General features: G+C 42.1%; 1 protein-coding gene across 1 annotated transcript in view; it reads left to right on the forward strand.

The window, feature by feature from the left end:
• The window catches only part of afap1 (actin filament associated protein 1), a 263294-nt gene that overhangs the window by 208154 nt on the left and 34397 nt on the right, over window positions 1-20743 (forward strand). The window contains exons 12-15 of the mRNA XM_049568925.1: window positions 2140-2292; window positions 7767-7978; window positions 17262-17407; window positions 18694-18808. Of these exons, the coding sequence (XP_049424882.1) occupies window positions 2140-2292; window positions 7767-7978; window positions 17262-17407; window positions 18694-18808 (626 nt within the window). The remainder of the gene's footprint in view (window positions 1-2139; window positions 2293-7766; window positions 7979-17261; window positions 17408-18693; window positions 18809-20743) is intronic.

The raw sequence follows: 20743 nt of genomic DNA on the forward strand, positions 1-20743 counted from the left end.
CTGCGCCAATCAGGCCTTCATGGTCAAATAGCTGCTAGGAAACCACTGCTAAGGAGAGGCAACAAGCAGAAGAGATTTGTTTGGGCCAAGAAATACAAGGAATGGACATTAGACCAGTGGAAATCTGTGCTTTGGTCTGATGAGTCCAAATTTGAGATCTTTGGTTCCAACCGCCGTGTCTTTGTGAGACGCAGAAAAGGTGAACGGATGGATTCCACATGCCTGGTTCCCACTGTGAAGCATGGAGGAGGAGGTGTGATGGTGTGGGGGTGTTTTGCTGGTGACACTGTTGGGGATTTATTCAAAATTGAAGGCACACTGAACCAGCATGGCTACCACAGCATCCTGCAGCGACATGCCATCCCATCCGGTATGCATTTAGTTGGACGATCATTTATTTTTCAACAGGACAATGACCCCAAACACACCTCCAGGCTGCGTAAGGGCTATTTGACCAAGAAGGAGAGTGATGGAGTGCTGCGGCAGATGACCTGGCCTCCAGAGTCACCGGACCTGAACCCAATCGAGATGGTTTGGGGTGAGCTGGACCGCAGAGTGAAGGCAAAGGGGCCAACAAGTGCTAAACACCTCTGGGAACTCCTTCAAGACTGTTGGAAAACCATTTCAGGTGACTACCTCTTGAAGCTCATGGAGAGAATGCCAAGAGTGTGCAAAGCAGTAATCAGAGCAAAGGGTGGCTATTTTGAAGAAACTAGAATATAAAACATGTTTTCAGTTATTTCACCTTTTTTTGTTAAGTACATAACTCCACGTGTTCATTCATAGTTTTGATGCCTTCAGTGAGAATCTATAATGTAAATAGTCATGAAAATAAAGAAAACGCATTGAATGAGAAGGTGTGTCCAAACTTTTGGCCTGTACTGTACGTCCAATCCTTGCGAACACAATATCTCAAGAACACTTCAAAGGAATTTCTTCAAAGGTCAAGGTTACTGTGACCTTGTCTGTCGCGTTGTCTTGAATGTGTTATCTCAGAACGCCTTGAAGGAATTTCTTCAAATTTGGCACAAATGTCTGCTTGGACACAATGATGAACTGATTAGATTTTGGTGGTCAAAGATCAAGGTCACTGTGATCAAATCTGTCTCATTTTTGTGAATGTGATATTTTAAGAACACTGTGATGGAATTTCTTTAAACTTGGCACAAACCTTAGCCTCAACGGTGAACTGAGTGGATTTCGGTGGTCAAGTATCAAAGTCAGTGTGACCTTGCATCTGTCTCATTCTCGTGAACATGGTATTTCAAGAACACCTTAAGGGAATTTCTTCAAATTTGACACAAACGTCCACTTAGTTTGAAGAATAAAGTGATTAGAAGTTTGTTGATGAAGGTCAAAGTTCAAGGTGCGTGACCTCACAAAATATGTTTTTGGCCATAACTCAAGAATTCATATGCTAATTATGACAAAACTTCACAAGATGTCTACTAGGATAAAAAAAAAAAGAAATAATGACATTTATATCCAAAAGGCCAAAGGTCAGCTTCACTGTGACATCATAATATTTGGTGTGAAACACTTTTCTAGCCATTATTCAATATTATATCTCAGGAACAGAAGGGGAAATATTTGGTCAGATACTGAATTGGTGACACTAATCCTGGGTGTCCACCTTGAAACTGTGCTGAATGTATGGATCTTCTGTGCTGTCATGGGGAAGAAGTGGATGAAGCATCCATGTTTTCGCAGACATGGATGTAAATTATAAGAAAAACTTGACTGGTGCACGGAGGCATATAACCACAGGGCAGTAATTCTAATTTAAGTTTATTCTCTCCCATACACACATTTGAATACACCATAGGCCCCAGTATCTCTACAAGTGAACCAAGATGAAGCTATTCCCTCATTTAAACAAACACACATAGGGACTCAGACATATCGTCTTAAGACCTGGCTTACTTAAATCTAGCTCTCCTTTCAGCTGAATGTGAACAGTCATTTCTCCTTCTTTTTTTCTCTCTTTAGATTAAAACAAAGTCATCTGAAACCAGCCCACTCAGAGCAGTGGGGTTGCTGGGATTTCATACTGAACCTAATTCACCAACATAGAGCTTTAGAACGCACAAGGGTCTGATTCTCTCTCTCTCTCTCTCTCTCTCTCTCTCCCTCTCTCAGGAAAGGGGAAGAAAAACTCAAAGTCAGAGCAAAAGATTGGGACAGTTGGTAAGGGAGCAGGGAAGAAGATCACCAAAATCATCGGGCTGGGTAAGAAGAAGCCATCTACAGATGAGCAGACCTCATCAGCTGAAGAAGATGTACCCACATGTGGTAAGACTAACCTAAAAGTTAAGGCCCTGTTTGCAAAGCAACACCACGGCATGAAGGTGGCGTCATGCCGTGGTGTCGCCTCCTCTACAACGCGGTGATTACAAACCAAAACAAAGAAGACACAATGGCGAAAGCACGTACAGATAACTTTGTCTGGACGGACAATGAGGTGGAGTTGCTACAGTACATCTACACTTTGCTGGAGAAGCGTTGATAAATTCAACAGGGTGAGCAGCACAAACAGAGCTCGGCATTGTTGTTGTTGGTCGACTTTCTCGCACATGCCTAGTGACTGAAACCGTAATGCGCATGTGCGAAAAGTTTCTGTTTTCAGAGGAATTGCATATTGCAAGTTTAGATGACAATGGAGACGGTGCTGTTTCCAAAAAATTGCACTCTGGAACCCGTTTTCAAAAGTTGCGTTTTCAGGCACCCAAAACGCCGCTGTCATGTAAACGATCAGCCAATATTTATAATATATAATATAATATATTTATTTTCCTGTTGATTTGTCACAATAAATGTGTAATGTTATGTAAAAGCTTTTATAGTGAAACAGCAAAATAAAGAAATGTTGAGTTTTCATTAGCAGTAACTTAACATGACTCCAGGGGTCCGTTTCACAAAGCAGGTTCAACAAACTTATCTTAGTCTTATCCTGAACTCTGAGTTGATCTACTCTGAGATAGGAAACTCTGAGTTTCCGGTTCCAGAACAGCTGATTTGAATCAGTTTAATCAACTCAGAGTAGTTTCACCTGTAGTTAAGCATGTGCGCCACAACTATAAAAAGCCAGCATCAATGGAGCCCCGATTCGACGAGTCACCATGGCAGCGAGGAAGAGGAGGGCTGCATTTTTCACCCCATTCGAATTAGAAATCTGAATGCGCTCATACGGCGAGTTTGCACAGGTTTTCAAAAAGAAGTGCAACACCGCAAAAGAGAGGGAGACAGCGTGGGACAACGTTGCTGCTCTGGTCAGTGCAAAGTTTAAATGTAGTCCCTTGCAATCACAATAATATTACAGGAGAAAACTGCTTGAATGGTAGCCTATTAATTTATTTCATTTAGGTGCAATCCCACGGGGGAGAAGCGCACTTGGCAGCAGTTTAGGATGAAATATAAAAACATTGTTCAAACAGGTAAGACCTCGGCATAATCTCATGGGGGTACCTCATTTTGATCATGTTTTACATTGTAAAGTAAATATTAAGTGGCTGTTTGACTGTGCAGTTGTTTTATCCCCAACATAATGCTGTTTTCACACACATAAATGTCTTCTCATCTATATCATGTTCTGTTAAATAATTAAGAGGCCGTTTACACGTTGCCGGCTATTTTCATAAACTGACATTTCACCGTCTCCATTTTCAAAAAGATCTTCGTTTACACTTACTATGTATATATACACAAGAGCATGCCAAACCTGTAGGTGGCAGTGTAACAAGAGGCTCAAGCCTTCCATGTATCCATTGTCACCATAGCAACATAGGTCGCACTTTTGACACAGGCGCAAGTTCCAGCGCATACTGTGACGTCGACTGCCTATAACTCCGTTTATCTCCGTTTATCTCAGTTTACATGCAAACGCGCAACCGGAGTTTTCCAAAATCTCCACTCTGGCCAGAGTTTTTAGAAAGACTCGTTTTCAGAGGAGAAATCTCCGTTTGCGTGTAAACGAAGGGCACAAATGAAGGAAGATGTCTCCGTTTATCAAAATCACCGTGTACATGTAAACGGCCTCTTAGCCTATTTAAACTAACACAGACTTCTAGTCAGCCAACAGAAAGAAGGGAGATGCCTGTAAAACGAGCACACTTTTCTGACTGCCCTGCATACAGTTGCCTTACTCAAGTGCTCAGCGTCTCCGACATTGTACAAAAAACTTCCATTTGCAAAGAAATGCAGCGCAACACACAATATCTGCTGGGATGTGAGAGCATGACTACGATTGGTAATGCTGCAAATGTAAGGATGGATTAGGTTGTGTATGTAGATGATGGACTGTGAGGTGAAACGGTACAGCTCAAAAAGATAATTGTGTGGAAATGCTAAAACATCTATGTGCGGTCTGATAACCATCTCCCGACAAATATTTAATCCTCTGCGCAGTAATGCTGCACCTTCATCCACGGGATCGTTATCAAAAGGTCATGCCATGTTAGTGAAAAAAGTCACCACCTACTGTGTCTAATGGACTTCTACTATACTGACTCTGATTTTTTAAAATGACAGACGGCGGAACTAGGCTACGCCAGAACTCGCCTGCTGACTGAATGAATGAGGAAAGCAAATGAGTGTGTGGCTCTGAAAGAGGGCGGAGACAGAGAGAAACCCAAGGTTCATTGAGAAAAACCTGGTCCCGACCAGGTTAAATTCATAGAGTCCGTTACTACGGTAACTGACCGAGAGCTTAAGTTACCTCTCTCTCTCTGAAACAGGCTAGAGTTACCCCTCTTTCTCTGGTTTGAGTTACCTCCCTTTCTGAAACAGAAAACTCAGAGTTTCCCTCATTTCAGGGTTAACAGACTCTGAGTTTTCACTAAACCTGCTTTGTGAAATGGACCCCTGTACAACTAAAAGTGAACAAGCAACAGTACAGTAAAGCAGATATTTATTGTACAAACAGGGATGCAGGAGAGAAACTAAACTCCAAACCACAGAGATTCAGTTAGAAGCTACAAAAGGACTGAAAGATGAACGCACAAAGACTTTAGATAATGCCTCTCTCTCTGTTCTCCTGCATTCAGAGTTGAGTTAAGTCTCTCAACACAAATTTGTTTCAGGGGGAGGAGGGGGTCGTCAGGGGTTGGCTGCGGTCAGCAAGACGTCACCGCTACCCACGTAGAGATGGTCAGGCACAATGTTGGCTCTGACAGGAGATGATCCATCTCCTGCATAGCTCAGTATGTTTAAGCTGACCAAGGACGCACATACACTGCTCAAAAAAATTAAGGTAACACTGAATCGTCACAGTGTAATACAAAGTCAAAAGTTAAACTTTACTAGATGTATCAACTGTATGTATTGTTGTTTTGTTTTAAGAATGTGATTATCTGTTTTTATTTGTGTTTTACCTAGGGAACAGCTAGGGACAACAGATGGAAATTAGCCAATGGCTACAATCTGGCATGTTTACGTCATTGTATTGCTCATATGGTGATGTTCATTAACTTGCACTGTCCCTTTCAAATAAGAATAAATAAATAAATAAATAAAATAAATAAATAAACCTCAGGGATATCAATCTGTCCATTTCCATAAGCACAAATTAAAGTGACAACAGGCGCAATGGAGAGGTCAAAGCAAAACAACCCCCAAAAAGGAAATGGATTTACATGTGGTGGCCACAGTCAGTTGCTCTCTCTTTATCCTTCCTGACTAATGCTTCTCTAGTTTTGTGTTCTGCTAGTGTCCTTGCCACTACTGGTAGCATGAGACAGCACCTACACCCAATCAGGTTGCACAGGAATTCCAGCTCCTCCAGGATGGCTTATCCATACGTGCAGTCAGAAGGTTTGCTGTGTCTCCCAGCACAGTCTCAAGAGCATGGAGGAGATACCAGGAGACTGGCTGTTACACGAGGAGAGTTGGACAGGGCCATAGAAGGGCATCAACCCATCAGCAGGACTGGTTTCTGCTCCTTTGTGTGAGGAGGAACACTGCCAGAGCCCTACAAAATGACCTCCAGAAGGCTACTAGTGTGCATGTTTCTGACCAAACTGTCATTGGCATCAGTGCCTTCGTCCTGGATGACGAAGGCATTGATGCCAATGACTGGCCCTCTCATTCCCCTGACCTAAATTCAACTGAGCACCTATGGCTATCTGACACCTTCAAGTACCACCACAGACTGTCTATGAGTTCACTGATGCACCGATCCAGGTCTGGGTGGAGATCCCCCAGGACAACATCTGCCGACTCATCAGGAGCATGCCCAGATGTTATTGGGAGTGCATACAGGCTCACGAGGACCATACATACTAGGGCTGCACGATATATCGTTTGAACATCGCCATCGTGATGTGCGCATGTGCGATGTTTTCTCTTTTTTTAGAACATGTAAACTTTTGTTTTGCTTCAGAAAAGCAGCTCTGAAGAAAGCTCCTTGCTCCGCTCTCCTCTCTCTCTCTCTGTCTCTCCCTCTCTGAGCACTCAGCAGCCCCTCCCCCTCTCATGCACACGCTGCAGTCACACACTGAAAATGAGCGACATGCAAGAGGGAGAAACAGTAAAGGATGATTTAGTCCCCAAAAGAAGGTCAACGATGATACAGACCAAAGGAATGTACTGTGCCGACAGTGCCTCGCTGTTATTGGCTCAACATGAGGCAACACGACTAATCTGTTTGACCATTTGAATCATCATCACAGAGCTCTCTATGATGAATGCAAAGCAAGATCCCAAAGTCAAACTATGAAACAAAAAACAATTACAGATGCCTTTGCCAGTGTAACACCTTACGATAAAAAGTCCAAATGGCATAGAGAAATCACAGGTATATGAATATATATTGCAAAAAAACCCCAAAAAAACGCAATGTCAGTTTTTTTTCCAATATCGTGCAACCCTAATACACACTACTGAGCCACATTATGAGTTGTCGTGATAAAATTCACACAAGATGGATCAGCCTGTGATTTCAGTTTTTTACTTTGATTTTAGGTTTGATTTTGAATCCAGCCCTCAGTGGGTTGATGATTTTGGTTTCCACTGACCGATGTAAGTTTGTTCTCAGGGGATTGTACAATGGACATCAGTAAAGATTTTCAACTTGAGTAATTTGTTCATCAAGATCTGATGTGTGATTTTAAGTGTTAATTTTTTTGAGCAGTGTATCTACGTGGCATGGTTTGACCGTGGCCAAAAAGACTAATAGAAAAGGGCCAGGTGTGTGTGAGATAAAGGCAGCCTGGCTTCCCAAACAGAATGGCAGAATAGTATAAACCTACAAAAATGGTCGACTGGATGAGGATCCGTTGTGGCCTGGCTTCGAGGAGTCAGTTTTGACGTAGTCTTTGCCGTGTTGTAATCTGATTTTGCAAATCAGAGGTTACCAGTCCTTACATTGGAATGACTATAATGAATAACAATTTCCCCTTAGGGATCAATTCAAGCATTTCTGATTCTGATTCTGAGGATAAGTCATAAGACATATGACACTGTTTGTATTTTTGTTTCATGGAGACTTTTACGAGACAGCAATATCCATTGCAGGCTGTGAAATGAACACATGCTTTTGTCTTTTGTATCACTATGTACATGCATAACTTTCCTGAACTTGAAACTTTTGTGCATGGGTGCAGTTTGAATGGGAAAGGTAGACCAGTAAAAAAAATACACTGGACAGCTACAGCCAAAAAAATGGCAGCAATAAATAGTATTATAAAATCGGTCTGATATTGTTATAATTTGTGAAAAACTCAGTATAGTTCCTCATTACTTTATTTTTCTGTGTTTGCTTTGCTTGACAGGCTACCTGAACGTGTTGTCCAATAACCGTTGGAGGGAGCGTTGGTGCCGCCTGAAGGACAACCAGCTGCTACTCCACAAGGATCGTGATGACTTGAAATGCCACATCGCCTCACTGCCCCTTCGAGGCTGCGAGGTCAGCCCTGGCCTTGATCACAAACACCCGTTTGCCTTCCGCCTGCTTCGGAACGGCCAGGAGGTTGCTGTACTGGAGGTCAGTTGTGTTTGAAGAATCATGTTGACCTCCATTTTGTTTTTATGCCTCCAAGCCGGCAACAGCCTTGGACGGAGACTGTGGGCTCTAGTTTCCCAGCGCGGCGCAGGGTGGCGAACCCCGTGCAGAGCTAGTTTTGAGCAGCGCAACCCGAGGTGCACTCAGTTTGGTAGTTTGGCAGACTGAGGTGCGCTGAGATGGGTGTGGCGGCGCAGCAGGGGGAGATGTCGACAGATCCAGCTTGGCGCAGTGACAGTTTCATGCCAAAAGGCTTCGCCGAAGTTGCGCTAAAAGCTCGCCAGCTGAAACCAGGTCTACTATCAGCGCAGGCGGAGCGCAGCCGGTGTAAGCCGAAGTTTGGCTGACCGGTGGACAGTGCGCACACGTCACCAAAACCTCACAGGCAGGTTTCCAGAATATCAGGCACATTAATAATGCAATAAATACCCACAAAAACCACTATTCAATGCAACTATCTGCAATCAGCACATAAATGTATCTTTATATCGACTGTCCCGTCACATCTGATGTCAGATCAAAGGGGATTGGCACCGTTTGGCACGTTTGGCACGTGTAATGGAAACCCAACCTGATTTGATTAACACACGCTGCAAACTAATGAGTTCACATCCCTCTCAGCCAACTACAAACAGCCACAGCATCAGATAGGGAGTATATATTCAGCATCTGCCATCTTAGAAAAGTCAAAAGAAAAGGAACAGAGTGAGACTGCGAGAGAGAAAGAGAGTGCGCGCACGAGAGAAACGCAACATTGATTTACAATTGTGGTAACCTCCTCCCAGGCTACCTTTGCATCATCAGCCCATGGAGGTCTGCTCACAGTTCCGTATATTCGGACACTGCGAGCTTGAACCTCCCGGACCAAAACATCAGTTTCCTCCTGGGAGATGTTTGGCCGTCTGACGCTGCTGCTCTCTTCTGCCATGGCGAATTGAGTAAACTCTCATTACACCTTTGCGCAACGCATTTAAGGGTGAGGAGAGGGGCTCATTTGATTGGTGTGATGTGTGTAAAACCCACTCCACGCCTTCTCTTATCCCTCTTTCCGACTTGCGCAGGTAGGAGGGACGGAGGTGGGAAAGAGGAGTAGCTGCATCAGCGTGCACGGTGTGCCAAACTTGCAAAATCCGCCTGGCCACACCCAGTTGGCGAAACGCAGGTGCGCTGTGCCCCTGCCTCGCCCGATCCGCGAAACTAGAGCCCATTACGATTTTGGGTCTGTCCATCCATGCGTCTGCCCCATTCTCGTAAACACAATATCCCAAGAATACATTGAGGGAATTTCTTCAAATTTGGCACAAATGTCCACTTAGACTAATCAATGAAACACATTAGATTTTGGTGGTCATAGGTCAAACATCAAGGTCACTGTGACCTTATCCTCGTCGATGGGATATCTCAAGAACGCTGCAAATTTGGCACAAATATCCACTTGGACTCAAGAATGAACTGATAATGTTCTGATGGTCAAAGGTCAATCAATCAATCAATCAATCAATTTTATTTATAAAGCCCAATATCACAAATCACAATTTGCCTCACAGGGCTTTACAGCATACGACATCCCTCTGTCCTTAAGACCCTCACAGCAAAAAAAACTCCCCAAAAAAACCACTTTAACGGGGAAAAAAAAACGGTAGAAACCTCAGGAAGAGCAACTGAGGAGGGATCCCTCTTCCAGGACGGACGGACGTGCAATAGATGTCGTACAGAACAGATCAACATGATAAATTAACAGTAATCCATATGACACAGAGAGAGTGAGAGAGAGAGAGAGAGAGAGAGAGAGAGAGAGAGAGAGATATGCAGGTAATGACAGTGTCTTACAACAACATTAATGAAAGTAATAATATTATAGTTATAGTTCTGGTTACTGCGGTACAATATGTTGAAAGTATGTATTAATACCTGGCAGTATACATGTGTGACAATAATCATATGTGTATAATAACAGAAGAAGTATGACTAATGACTAATGATGGCAGCAGCAGCAGGAGGCATCTGGCGGGACCACGGCAGCAGCACAACCACACACGTCACGCTGTCCAGGCACCGCTGTGATGAGTTAATCTGAGAGACAGTGGAGCACAAAGGCTCCGGAGAAGAAGCCGAGTTAGTGACATCCAGAATGGCCGGGTTAGCTAGATGCAGTAATAGGATACGAGAGAGAGAGAGAGAAGGAGAGAAGGGGCCCGGTGTATTATAGAGGGTCTCCGGCAGACTAGGCCTAAGTCAGTTTAACTAAGGGCTGGTACAGGACAAGCCTGAGCCAGCCCTAACTATAAGCTTTATCAAAGAGGAAAGTCTTAAGTCTAGTCTTAAATGTGGAGACGGTGTCTGCCTCCCAGACCGTAACAGGAAGATGATTCCACAGGAGAGGAGCCTGATAGCTAAAGGCTCTGGCTCCTGATCTACTTTTGGAGACTTTAGGGACCACGAGTAACCCTGCGTTCTCAGAGCGCAGTGTTCTGGTGGGATAATATGGCACTATGAGCTCTCTAAGATATGACGGAGCTTGACCATTTAGAGCTTTATAAGTTAACAGTAGGATTTTAAATTCAATTCTGAATTTTACAGGGAGCCAGTGCAGAGAAGCTAAAACAGGAGAGATATGATCGCGTTTCTTAGTTCCTGTTAGTACACGTGCTGCTGCATTCTGAATTAGCTGGAGAGTTTTTAAGGAGCTACCTGATAATAGAGAGTTACAATAATCCAGCCTTGAGGTAACAAAAGCGTGGACCAATTTTTCTGAATCTTTTCGGGTCAGGATAGGCCTAATTTTCGCAATATTACGCAGATGAAAAAATGCAGTCCGTGAGGTTTGCTTTAAATGAGAATTAAAAGACAAATCTTGATCAAATGTTACTCCGAGGTTTCTTACGGTAGTGGCAGGGGCCAGAGCAATGCCATCTAGAGAAACTATGTCATCAGATAAAGGGTCTCTGAGTTGTTTGGGGCCAAGAACAATAACTTCAGTTTTGTCTGAATTTAACATCAGGAAATTGGTGCTCATCCAAGTTTTTATGTCTTTAAGGCAATTATGGAGTTTAGTTAATTGATTGCTTTCTTCTGGCTTCATTGATAAATACAACTGAGTATCATCCGCATAACAATGGAAATTTATAGAGTGATTTCTAATGATGTTACCTAAAGGAAGCATATATAGAGTAAACAGGATTGGTTCGAGCACAGAACCTTGCGGAACTCCAAAACAAACTTTAGTACGTAAGGATGGTTCATTGCGAACGTCAACAAATTGAAAACGATCAGATAAATAAGATTTAAACCAGCTTAGTGCTGAACCTTTTAAGCCAATTAAGTGATCCAGTCTCTGCAGTAGAATTTGATGGTCAATTGTGTCAAACGCCGCACTAAGATCTAATAAAACAAGTACAGAGACAAGTCCTTTGTCTGAAGCAATCAGAAGGTCATTTGTAATTTTAACTAGAGCTGTCTCAGTGCTATGATGCACTCTAAATCCTGACTGAAATTCCTCAAATAAATTATTATCCTGGAGAAAATCACACAGCTGGTCTGCGACTACTTTCTCAAGGATCTTTGACATAAAGGGAAGATTAGATATTGGTCTATAATTGGCTAACACCTCTGGATCCAGGGTGGGCTTTTTTAGTAGAGGTTTAATTTCAGCTGTCTTAAAAGACTGTGGTACATAGCCTGTTAATAAGGATATATTGAACATATCTAATATATGAGTGTTAACTAAAGGAAAGACCTCCTTAAGTAGCCTAGTTGGGATGGGGTCTAAGAGACACGTTGATGATTTGGATGAAGAAATCACTGCAGTCAATTCTTGAAGAGAAATTGGGGAGAAGCAATCTAAATATATATTAGATTTTACAGCTGTGTTTGAGGTTAGATAGGTACTATCTGAGGGCAGGAGGTCATGAATTTTGCCTCTAATAGTTAGAATTTTGTCATTAAAAAAGCTCATAAAATCATTACTGCTAAGGGCTAAGGGAATACAAGGCTCAATAGAGCTTTGACTCTCAGTCAGCCTGGCTACAGTGCTGAAAAGAAACCTGGGGTTGTTCTTATTGTCTTCTATTAATGCTGAGTAATAGTTTGCTCTGGCATTGGAGGCCCTCTTATAAGTTTTGAGACTGTCTGTCCAGATTAAACGAGATTCTTCCAGTTTGGTTAATCGCCAATTCCTTTCAAATTTTCGATATTTGTTTTAACTTAGGGTTTGACAGTTATACCAAGGAGCGAACTTTCTTTGCTTTTTAACTTCTTTTAAGAGGAGCTACAGAGTCGAGCGTTGTTCGTAGCGAGCCTACGGTGCTATCAACAAAATGATCAATTCGGGAGAGGTTAAAGTCGCACGGGAAACCTCTGTTACTGAAGGTATTGGTATTGAATTTAACGACGAAGTAATCTTTTCCTTAAGTTTTGCGACAGCACTATCTGATGAACATCTAGTATAGTAACTGTTGCTGAGTGGCGTGTAATCGAGTAAAAAGAAATCAAAAGTAATCAGATAATGATCCGATCCGGGATTCTGTGGAAAGACTTTTAGGTTATCAATTTCAATTCCATACGTCAGAACTAGATCGAGGGTATGGTTAAAACAATGAGTAGGTTCATGTACACCCTGACTGAAGCCAATGGAGTCTAATAATGAGATAAACGCGGTAGCCAGGGAGTCATTATCAACTCCGACATGAATGTTAAAATCGCCTACAATAATAACTTTATCTGATTTAAGAACTAAACTGGATAAAAACTCTGAGAATTCAGATAAAAATTCAGAATACGGGCCAGGAGCACGGTACACTATAACAAATAAAAGTGGCTGCGAGGTTTTCCAGGTCGGATGTAAAAGACTAAGAACGAGGCTTTCAAATGAATTATAATCTAGTTTAGGTTTAGGACTGATTAACAGACTAGAGTTAAAAATGGCTGCAACTCCCCCTCCTCGGCCGCTGCCTCGAGGAATGTGGGTATTATTATGACTGGGAGGAGTGGACTCATTTAGACTGACATATTCATCTTGACACAGCCATGTTTCAGTGAGACTGAGTAAATCAATATGATTATCTGATATTAATTCGTTTACTAACACTGCTTTAGACGATAGAGACCTGATATTTAACAGTCCGCATTTAATTCTCCTGTTTTGTCTTTCTGTCACAGAAGAGGTTTTAATTTTTTGATGAGGTTGTTATGCACAACTCCTCTTTGTTTAATTTTAGATTTAGATAATTTAGGCGGTCCGGGGACAGACACCGTTTGTATAAAACTATTAAAACTATGGCTGGGTAACTGAACTAGAAGCTCAGAGAAGCGTGTAGGACTGCGTCTCCGAGTCCTGGTCTCAACTCTGGGTTGTCAGGGATTTAAATTACTAATAAAGTTTGCCAGGTTCCTAGAAATGAGAGCAGCTCCATCCAAAGTGGGATGAATGCCGTCTCTCCTAATAAGACCAGGTTTTCCCCAGAAAGTTTGCCAATTATTAACAAAACCCACATCGTTTGCTGGACACCACCTGGACAGCCAGCGGTTAAATGATGACATGCGGCTAAACATGTTATCACTGGTCAGATTTGGGAGGGGTTCAGAGAAAACTACGGAGTCCTACATCGTTTTTGCATATTCACACACCGAAGCAATATTAATTTTAGTGACCTCCGATTGGCGTAACCGGGTGTCATTGCTGCCAACATGAATAACAATCTTACTGAATCTACGTTTAGCTTTAGCCAGCAGCTTTAAATTTGATTCAATGTCGCCCGCTCTGGCCCCAGGGATACATTTGACTATGGCCGCTGGTGTTGCTAACTTCACGTTTCTCAGAATAGAGCTGCCAATAACCAGAGTTTTATCCTCAGCGGTGTGTCGCTGAGTGGGGAAAAGCGGTTGGAAACGTGAACAGGCTGGTGGTGAGCCGTGGGCTTCGGCTTGGAGCTGTGCTTCTGGCGAACCGTAACCCAACCTCCCGGCTGAACGGGAGTTACCGGAGTACAGTTAGCAGAGGCTAAGGCTATGCTATGTGGCTCCGCACCGGCTACAAGGGACTGGCTAACTACCGCAGCTGCTGAATGGTTTTCCATGGTGCGGAGCCGCGCTTCCAATTCACTAAGCCTCGCCTCCAACGCAGCAAATAAGCTACACTTGTTACAATTACCACTGTCGCTAAAGGAGGCAGAGGCATAACTGAACATTTGACACACCGAGCAGGAAAGAGCAGGAGAAGGAGAAGTCATGGCTAAGCTAATGTAGCTAACAAGGCTAAGAGCATGCAAACAACAGCTAAGAGATTAGCGAGAAAGTCGTAGAAAGGAGGAGAGCTATAGGTGCTTAGACAGAACCAGTGTGGGTTATGACTTGAAGTAGACGTTAAAGCAACTGAGGTGAGAAAGCAGGCAAGTGGAATTCACCAGAGCAGTACAGAGACGCTGTCACAGAAACACCGGAAATGACACAACTCGCTTACCACAATACGTCAGCACGTCAGCCAAGGTCAAGGTCATTTTTACCTTGTGTCTGTCTCATTCTCGTGAACGCAATATACCAAGAACACATTAAGGGAATTTCTTCAAATTTGGCACAAATGTCTGCTTGATTAGATTTAGATGGTCAAAGGTCAAGATCATTGTGACCTTACAAAACATGTTTTTGGCAATAACTCAGGCATTCATATGCTATAATGACAACATTTCATACAAATGTCTAATAGAATAAAATGAAGTGATGACATTTTAGATCCAAAAGGTCAAAGGTCAACCTCACTGTGATATCATAATGTTCTGCAAAAACACTTTTCTGGCCATTATTCAGCATCATAACTCAAGAAGAGAAGGGTCAAATACTGATTTGGTGACATTAATTGTAGCTGCCCACCTTAAAATTGTGCTGATTGTAAAGATTGTTGTGGAAATTCTCTGCTGCTGGTGAATAATGAAATAGAGACTTCTGCCGGCCGACAAGGTTTTTATTTTCTTTGCAAAGAAAAGGTCAATCAGCACACAAGCAGTCAGAATGAAGAAAGACCCTGAGCATGGGGAAAGCTTAAAGATTTATACCTTAGGACTATCTCTTACGGTGTGTTTCACACCCTTCTGTCTGCGGTAGGGAGCGGCGCCCCTACCCATTGTTTTAACACTCTTTCGTCTGCTGTAAGTATTGGCTCCGACCCCCTAGGGTGTGTTTCACACCTGGCGTATCCTGCAGGATTTTGTATCTAGGTGGGAGGTTAAGAGGTCTAGACATCTGTGTATTTGAAAACACAAAGAATATACAAAGAAAATGAAATTACAATTACAATTCCCCCCTTTTGATTATTGATTAATCACTAAAACAAAAAAAGAAAAGAAAAACAAAAAATATGTATGTAAAAACAGAAGGAAAGGGAGAGAGAGAGAGAGGGAGAGAAAAGACAGAAAAAAGCAAAACAAAAAACAAAAAAAAAAGAAAACATTATTTATAGAATGTCATCATCAGAGTCAGAGTCTGAGCTGGGGTAATTAATGGGGATCAGGAATGTGAAATGAGGCTGAATTTTTGATCGGCATTGTTAACGTTCATAATATGTGTAAATTTGACCTGATTGTCAAATTCCGGGGTGAACAGTACAGCTGAATGTTGCACTTTGTCCTTCTGTCAGAGTGACAGTCTTGGCAGGTTTGTAGGTGTAGGTCTCTAAGTATATGCATGATAGGGTCAGGATCAGGTGGTGCATGGTGTAGTCTGGTGGGAAAAGGTTTTGCGTTGTTAGTCCTGCACGTCTAGTTGGTGTCTGTTGAATTCACGGAGTTATTTTTTAGTTTTTTAGCTCTGATGAGCTCGTTCGTCCTCGCGTTGTTCGTCCTCATGTCGTCCGTCCTCGCGTCGTCCGTCCTCGCGTTGTCCATCCTCGCATCGACAGCTGAGTTCTTCCGTTAGCTCAGGGACCTTCCTGCAGTGGCTGGCGTGAACCCATGTTGCTCTTTCAGTGATCTTCACAGCAGTATGCATTGTCAGGAACACCTGGAATGGACCTCGCCAGCGTTTGGAATGCCAGTGTTTCCTTCTTAGGTCCTTTAACACCACCCAGTCGCCAGGTTGGAAATCATGGAGTGATGTGGAAGCTGGTGGTGGAAGGGCTGATTTCACCTGCTGAGAGATTTGAGAGAGAGTGGAAGATATGTTTTTGCAATATTGTAACATGTCATCCTCACATAGGCCAGTGGAGGGGAGCGGCCTGGTTACAGGCTCCACTCCTAGGGATGGAGGTCTGCCAAAAAGAATTTCAGAGGGACATATTCACTCTGGACCTTTTTTCTTATTCTCATATTCATTAGAACAATAGGCAGAGCTTTTGTCCATGGCAGTCAAAAGCTTGGCCAGTTTTGATTTTAGAGTGCCATTTTCTCATTCGACAGCACCTCCACTGGCAGGGTGGTATGTTGTCTGAGGTCAAATGGCAAGAAAATCACTGATTTGGGTTATTGCAGAATTGACAAAGTGTGAGCCATTATCGCTGCTCAATTTGGTTGGTATTCAAATGTTGGAATGGTCTGTCTGGTGGTGGGTGAGCGGCGTGTGTGATTGTTTTGGTTTTACCTGCGTTATCTGTTGCACAAACCATACATGATTGACAAAACTTCTGCGCATGAACTGAAAACCCTTTGGTGAACCAGTGTTGAGTTATGGCATCCAACATCCCCCCTTTCAAAGAAAATAAAAATCTTGTTGGCCGGCAGAAGTCTCAATTTCATTATTCACTAGCAGCAGAGAATTTCCACAACAAGATCTTTTGTGCTGCCAGGTTGAAGATGTGTGTAAAGCCTTAGAATTTGTAGCTTCTTTGCAGCAACATCTATATTTGACGCATTGTCACTTTCCATGGTTACGCATGAGTCGGGATAGAGGTGGATGCAAACTGTAACTGCAACTTGACTGGTTCACAAAGGCATTCAACTGCAAGGTGGTAATTCTAGTTATGATTCTATATCCTCACATCGCTTGCATGCTATCCTCTGCTGGACATACGGTTCTGTTCCCGTTTCCTGCAAAACCATATCATTACTAAGTCTTTGATGGATGTAGTATGCGACAGGTGGCCAGTTCCTACAACAAACAGAAAGAGTTCTAAATTTGAAGAAATTGTATAAATGTATAATTTAAAGTCACTGATGTAAAAGAACTCTTATCCAACATTTATTTTAGGTTTTGATTGAACTAAAAGGTGCAAGAAGCAGCTTTGGATTTCACTCAACTTTCCTTTTTGTTCATTTTCTGTCACTTTGTAATTTTTCTCAAGGCCTCTTCCTCTGAGGGGATGGGTCGCTGGTTGGGGATTTTATTGGCCGAGACTGGCTCCACCACCGACCCAGCCACCCTGCACTACGACTATATTGATGTTGAGACCACAGCCAATGTCATCCAGCTGGCCAAGCAGTCCTTTTGGTGAGAGGGACACACATTTTCTCTAGTAATGAAAATACAAACATGTTTTTATTTTGTGTTTAGCATGAAAATGGCTCTTACATTAAACCTTGATTTTTTAGATGGTGTCCTTTAGGGGTCGACAGATAATCGGCCTGGCCGATTATCGGGGCCACATGAAACACACAAAAGGATAACATTAAGTCAGGTTTTAAATCACAAACATATCCAATACAATATTCGGCGTAGTTTACAACCATCAGTAACTCAAAATATAGCTGGCAATAGTGCCATAAATGTGGAAAAATAATTAGCGCATGGTCCGCTAGCATAATGCTAACATATAATGGAAATCTTCATAGACGTGCTAACAGAAATTTGCATCGGTGCCACAACGGCATTACAGTGACAAACAATAAAGTGCAAGTGAGCAACTCTACATAACATAAGCAAATAAACTCAGAGCAATACATTTGTACTTACAGACATGTTTCCTGTGCTCTATCAAACTTTAACCATGTCGTTGTGTACTACTGCAAGTCTGCATATTCTTCTTATAAAACTACACAACACTGAAAAGGTGTATCGAATTAAACTTAACTCGTGCGCCACCTAGTGGTGTGGTGGAGCCGCTACATCAAGAGAGGCGGCACATTAATTATTCATATACATATATATATATATATATATATATATTTGAACGTTTAAAAATACTATGGGCAGCTCCCTGCACTTTTAATTTTAATTTTCATCTGTTATCTTTCATCTGTACTTATTACAGTACTTTAAAACTCAGGGAGTACTTTTATATTTTTCCATTCGTTTGTTTACTTGTCAAAGTTTTTTTCAAAGTGCTGCTGGCAGCTCCCTGCACTGTTTCATTGGAAAAGTTCTCAGAATAAATATATGCTTAATTGCATTTGAATGTAGTGCTTTGTCAGTGTTTATTTTTTAAATTCTGTTTCAACTATGATTTTTACAGCAGACATATATCAGTTGTAAATATCGGATACGGTATCTCTGTTTCATAATAATCGGTATCGGCATCGGCTCTGAAAAAACCATATCGGTTGATCCCTAGTGTCCTTTTCAGTGTGACTGTTGCCATTGTGAAAAATTTGATCTAGATGCTGAATATTCAGCCCTCATTGTAACCAAAGGAATTGACACTACTGCCTCTATTAATCCAAGAAAAGTGTATTTTATAGACTAATGTGTCTGCTTGAGCACAACGAAAATCTTGTAGAGGTACTTTACTCAAAGAAATTTGAGTCTTTTGACAGAATCTTGATGTTTTCTCTTCACAGTTTCACCAGCAAGCGTGCTGTCTCACCTAACCCATACCTGGATAACCCTGTCAATGGCTATGCCTGCCCCACTGGTGTGGCTCTGCACTATGATGATGTGCCCATTAACGGCACGGTAAGGATACACCTATTCAATTTTCAATTCAATTTTATTTATAAAGCCCAATATCACAATTTGCCTCACAGGGCTTTACAGCATACGACATCCCTCTGTCCTTATGACCCTCGCAGCGGATAAGGAAAAACTCCCCAAAAAAACCCCTTTAACGGGGAAAAAAAACGGAAGAAACCTCAGGAAGAGCAACTGAGGAGGGATCCCTCTTCCAGGACGGACAGACGTGCAATAGATGTCGTACAGAACAGATCAGCATAACAAATTAACAGTAATCCACATGACACAATGAGACAGAGAAAGAGAGAGAGAGAGAGAGAGAGAGAGAGAGATGCAGGTAATGACAGTAGCTTACAACAACATTATTGAAAGTAATAATATTATAGTTATAGTTCTGGCTACTGCGGTACAATATGTTGAAAGTATGTATTAATATCTGGCAGTATACAAGTGTGACAATAGTCATATGTGTATAATAGTTAGTGACATCCAGAATGGCTGAGTTAGCAAGATGCAGTAATAGAATACGAAAGAGAGAGAGAGAGAGAGAGAGAGAGAGAAAGAAGGAGAGAAGGTGCCCGGTGTATTATAGGGGGGTCCTCCGGCAGACTAGGCCTAAGTCAGCCTAACTAGGGGCTGGTATAGGGCAAGCCTGAGCCAGCCCTAACTATAAGCTTTATCAAAGAGGAAAGTCTTAAGTCTAGTCTTAAATGTGAAGACGGTGTCTGCCTCCCGGACCGAAACAGGAAGATGATTCCACAGGAGAGGAGCCTGATAGCTAAAGGCTCTGGCTCCTGATCTACTTTTGGAGACTTTAGGGACCACGAGTAACCCTGCGTTCTCAGAGCGCAGAGTTCTGGTGGGATAATAAGGCACTATGAGCTCTCTAAGATATGACGGAACTTGACCATTTAGAGCTTTATAAGTTAACAGTAGGATTTTAAATTCAATTCTGGATTTTACAGGGAGCCAGTGCAGAGAAGCTAAAACAGGAGAAATATGATCTCGTTTCTTAGTTCCTGTTAGTACACGTGCTGCTGCATTCTGAATTAGCTGGAGAGTTTTTAAGGACTTACTAGAGCTACCTGATAATAGTTACTAGAGTTACTAATAGAGTTACAGTAATCCAGCCTTGAGATAACAAAAGCGTGGACCAATTTTTCTGCATCTTTTCGGGTCAGGATAGGCCTAATTTTCGCAATATTACGCAGATGAAAAAATGCAGTCCGTGAGGTTTGTATTAAATGAGAATTAAAAGACAAATCTTGATCAAATATTACTCCAAGGTTTCTTACGGTAGTGCTAGAGGCCAGAGCAATGCCATCTAGAGAAACTATATCATCAGATAAAGAGTCTCTGAGTTGTTTGGGGCCAAGAACAATAACTTCAGTTTTGTCTGAATTTAACATCAGGAAATTGGTGCTCATCCAGGTTTTTATGTCTTTAAGGCAGTTATGGAGTTTAGTTAATTGATTACTTTCTTCTGGCTTCATCGATAAATACAACTGTGTATCATCCACATAACAATGGAAATTTAGAGAGTGATTTCTAATGATGTTACCTAAAGGAAGCATATATAGAGTAAATAGGATTGGTCCGAGCACAGAACCTTGCGGAACTCCAAAACAAACTTTGGTACGTAAGGACGATTCATTATGAACGTGAACAAACTGAAAGCGATCAGATAAATAAGATTTAAACCAGCTCAGTGCAGAACCTTTTAAGCCAATTAAGTGATCCAGTCTCTGCAGTAGAATTTGATGGTCAATTGTGTCAAACGCACACTAAGATCTAATAAAACAAGTACAGAGACAAGTCCTTTGTCTGAAGCAATCAGAAGGTCATTTGTAATTTTAACTAGTGCTGTCTCAGTGCTATGATGCACTCTAAATCCTGACTGAAATTCCTCAAATAGATTATTATCATGGAGAAAATCAC

This window comes from Epinephelus fuscoguttatus, linkage group LG23 (assembly GCF_011397635.1).
Source record: "Epinephelus fuscoguttatus linkage group LG23, E.fuscoguttatus.final_Chr_v1".
In the NCBI taxonomy this organism is placed as follows: domain Eukaryota; kingdom Metazoa; phylum Chordata; class Actinopteri; order Perciformes; family Serranidae; genus Epinephelus; species Epinephelus fuscoguttatus.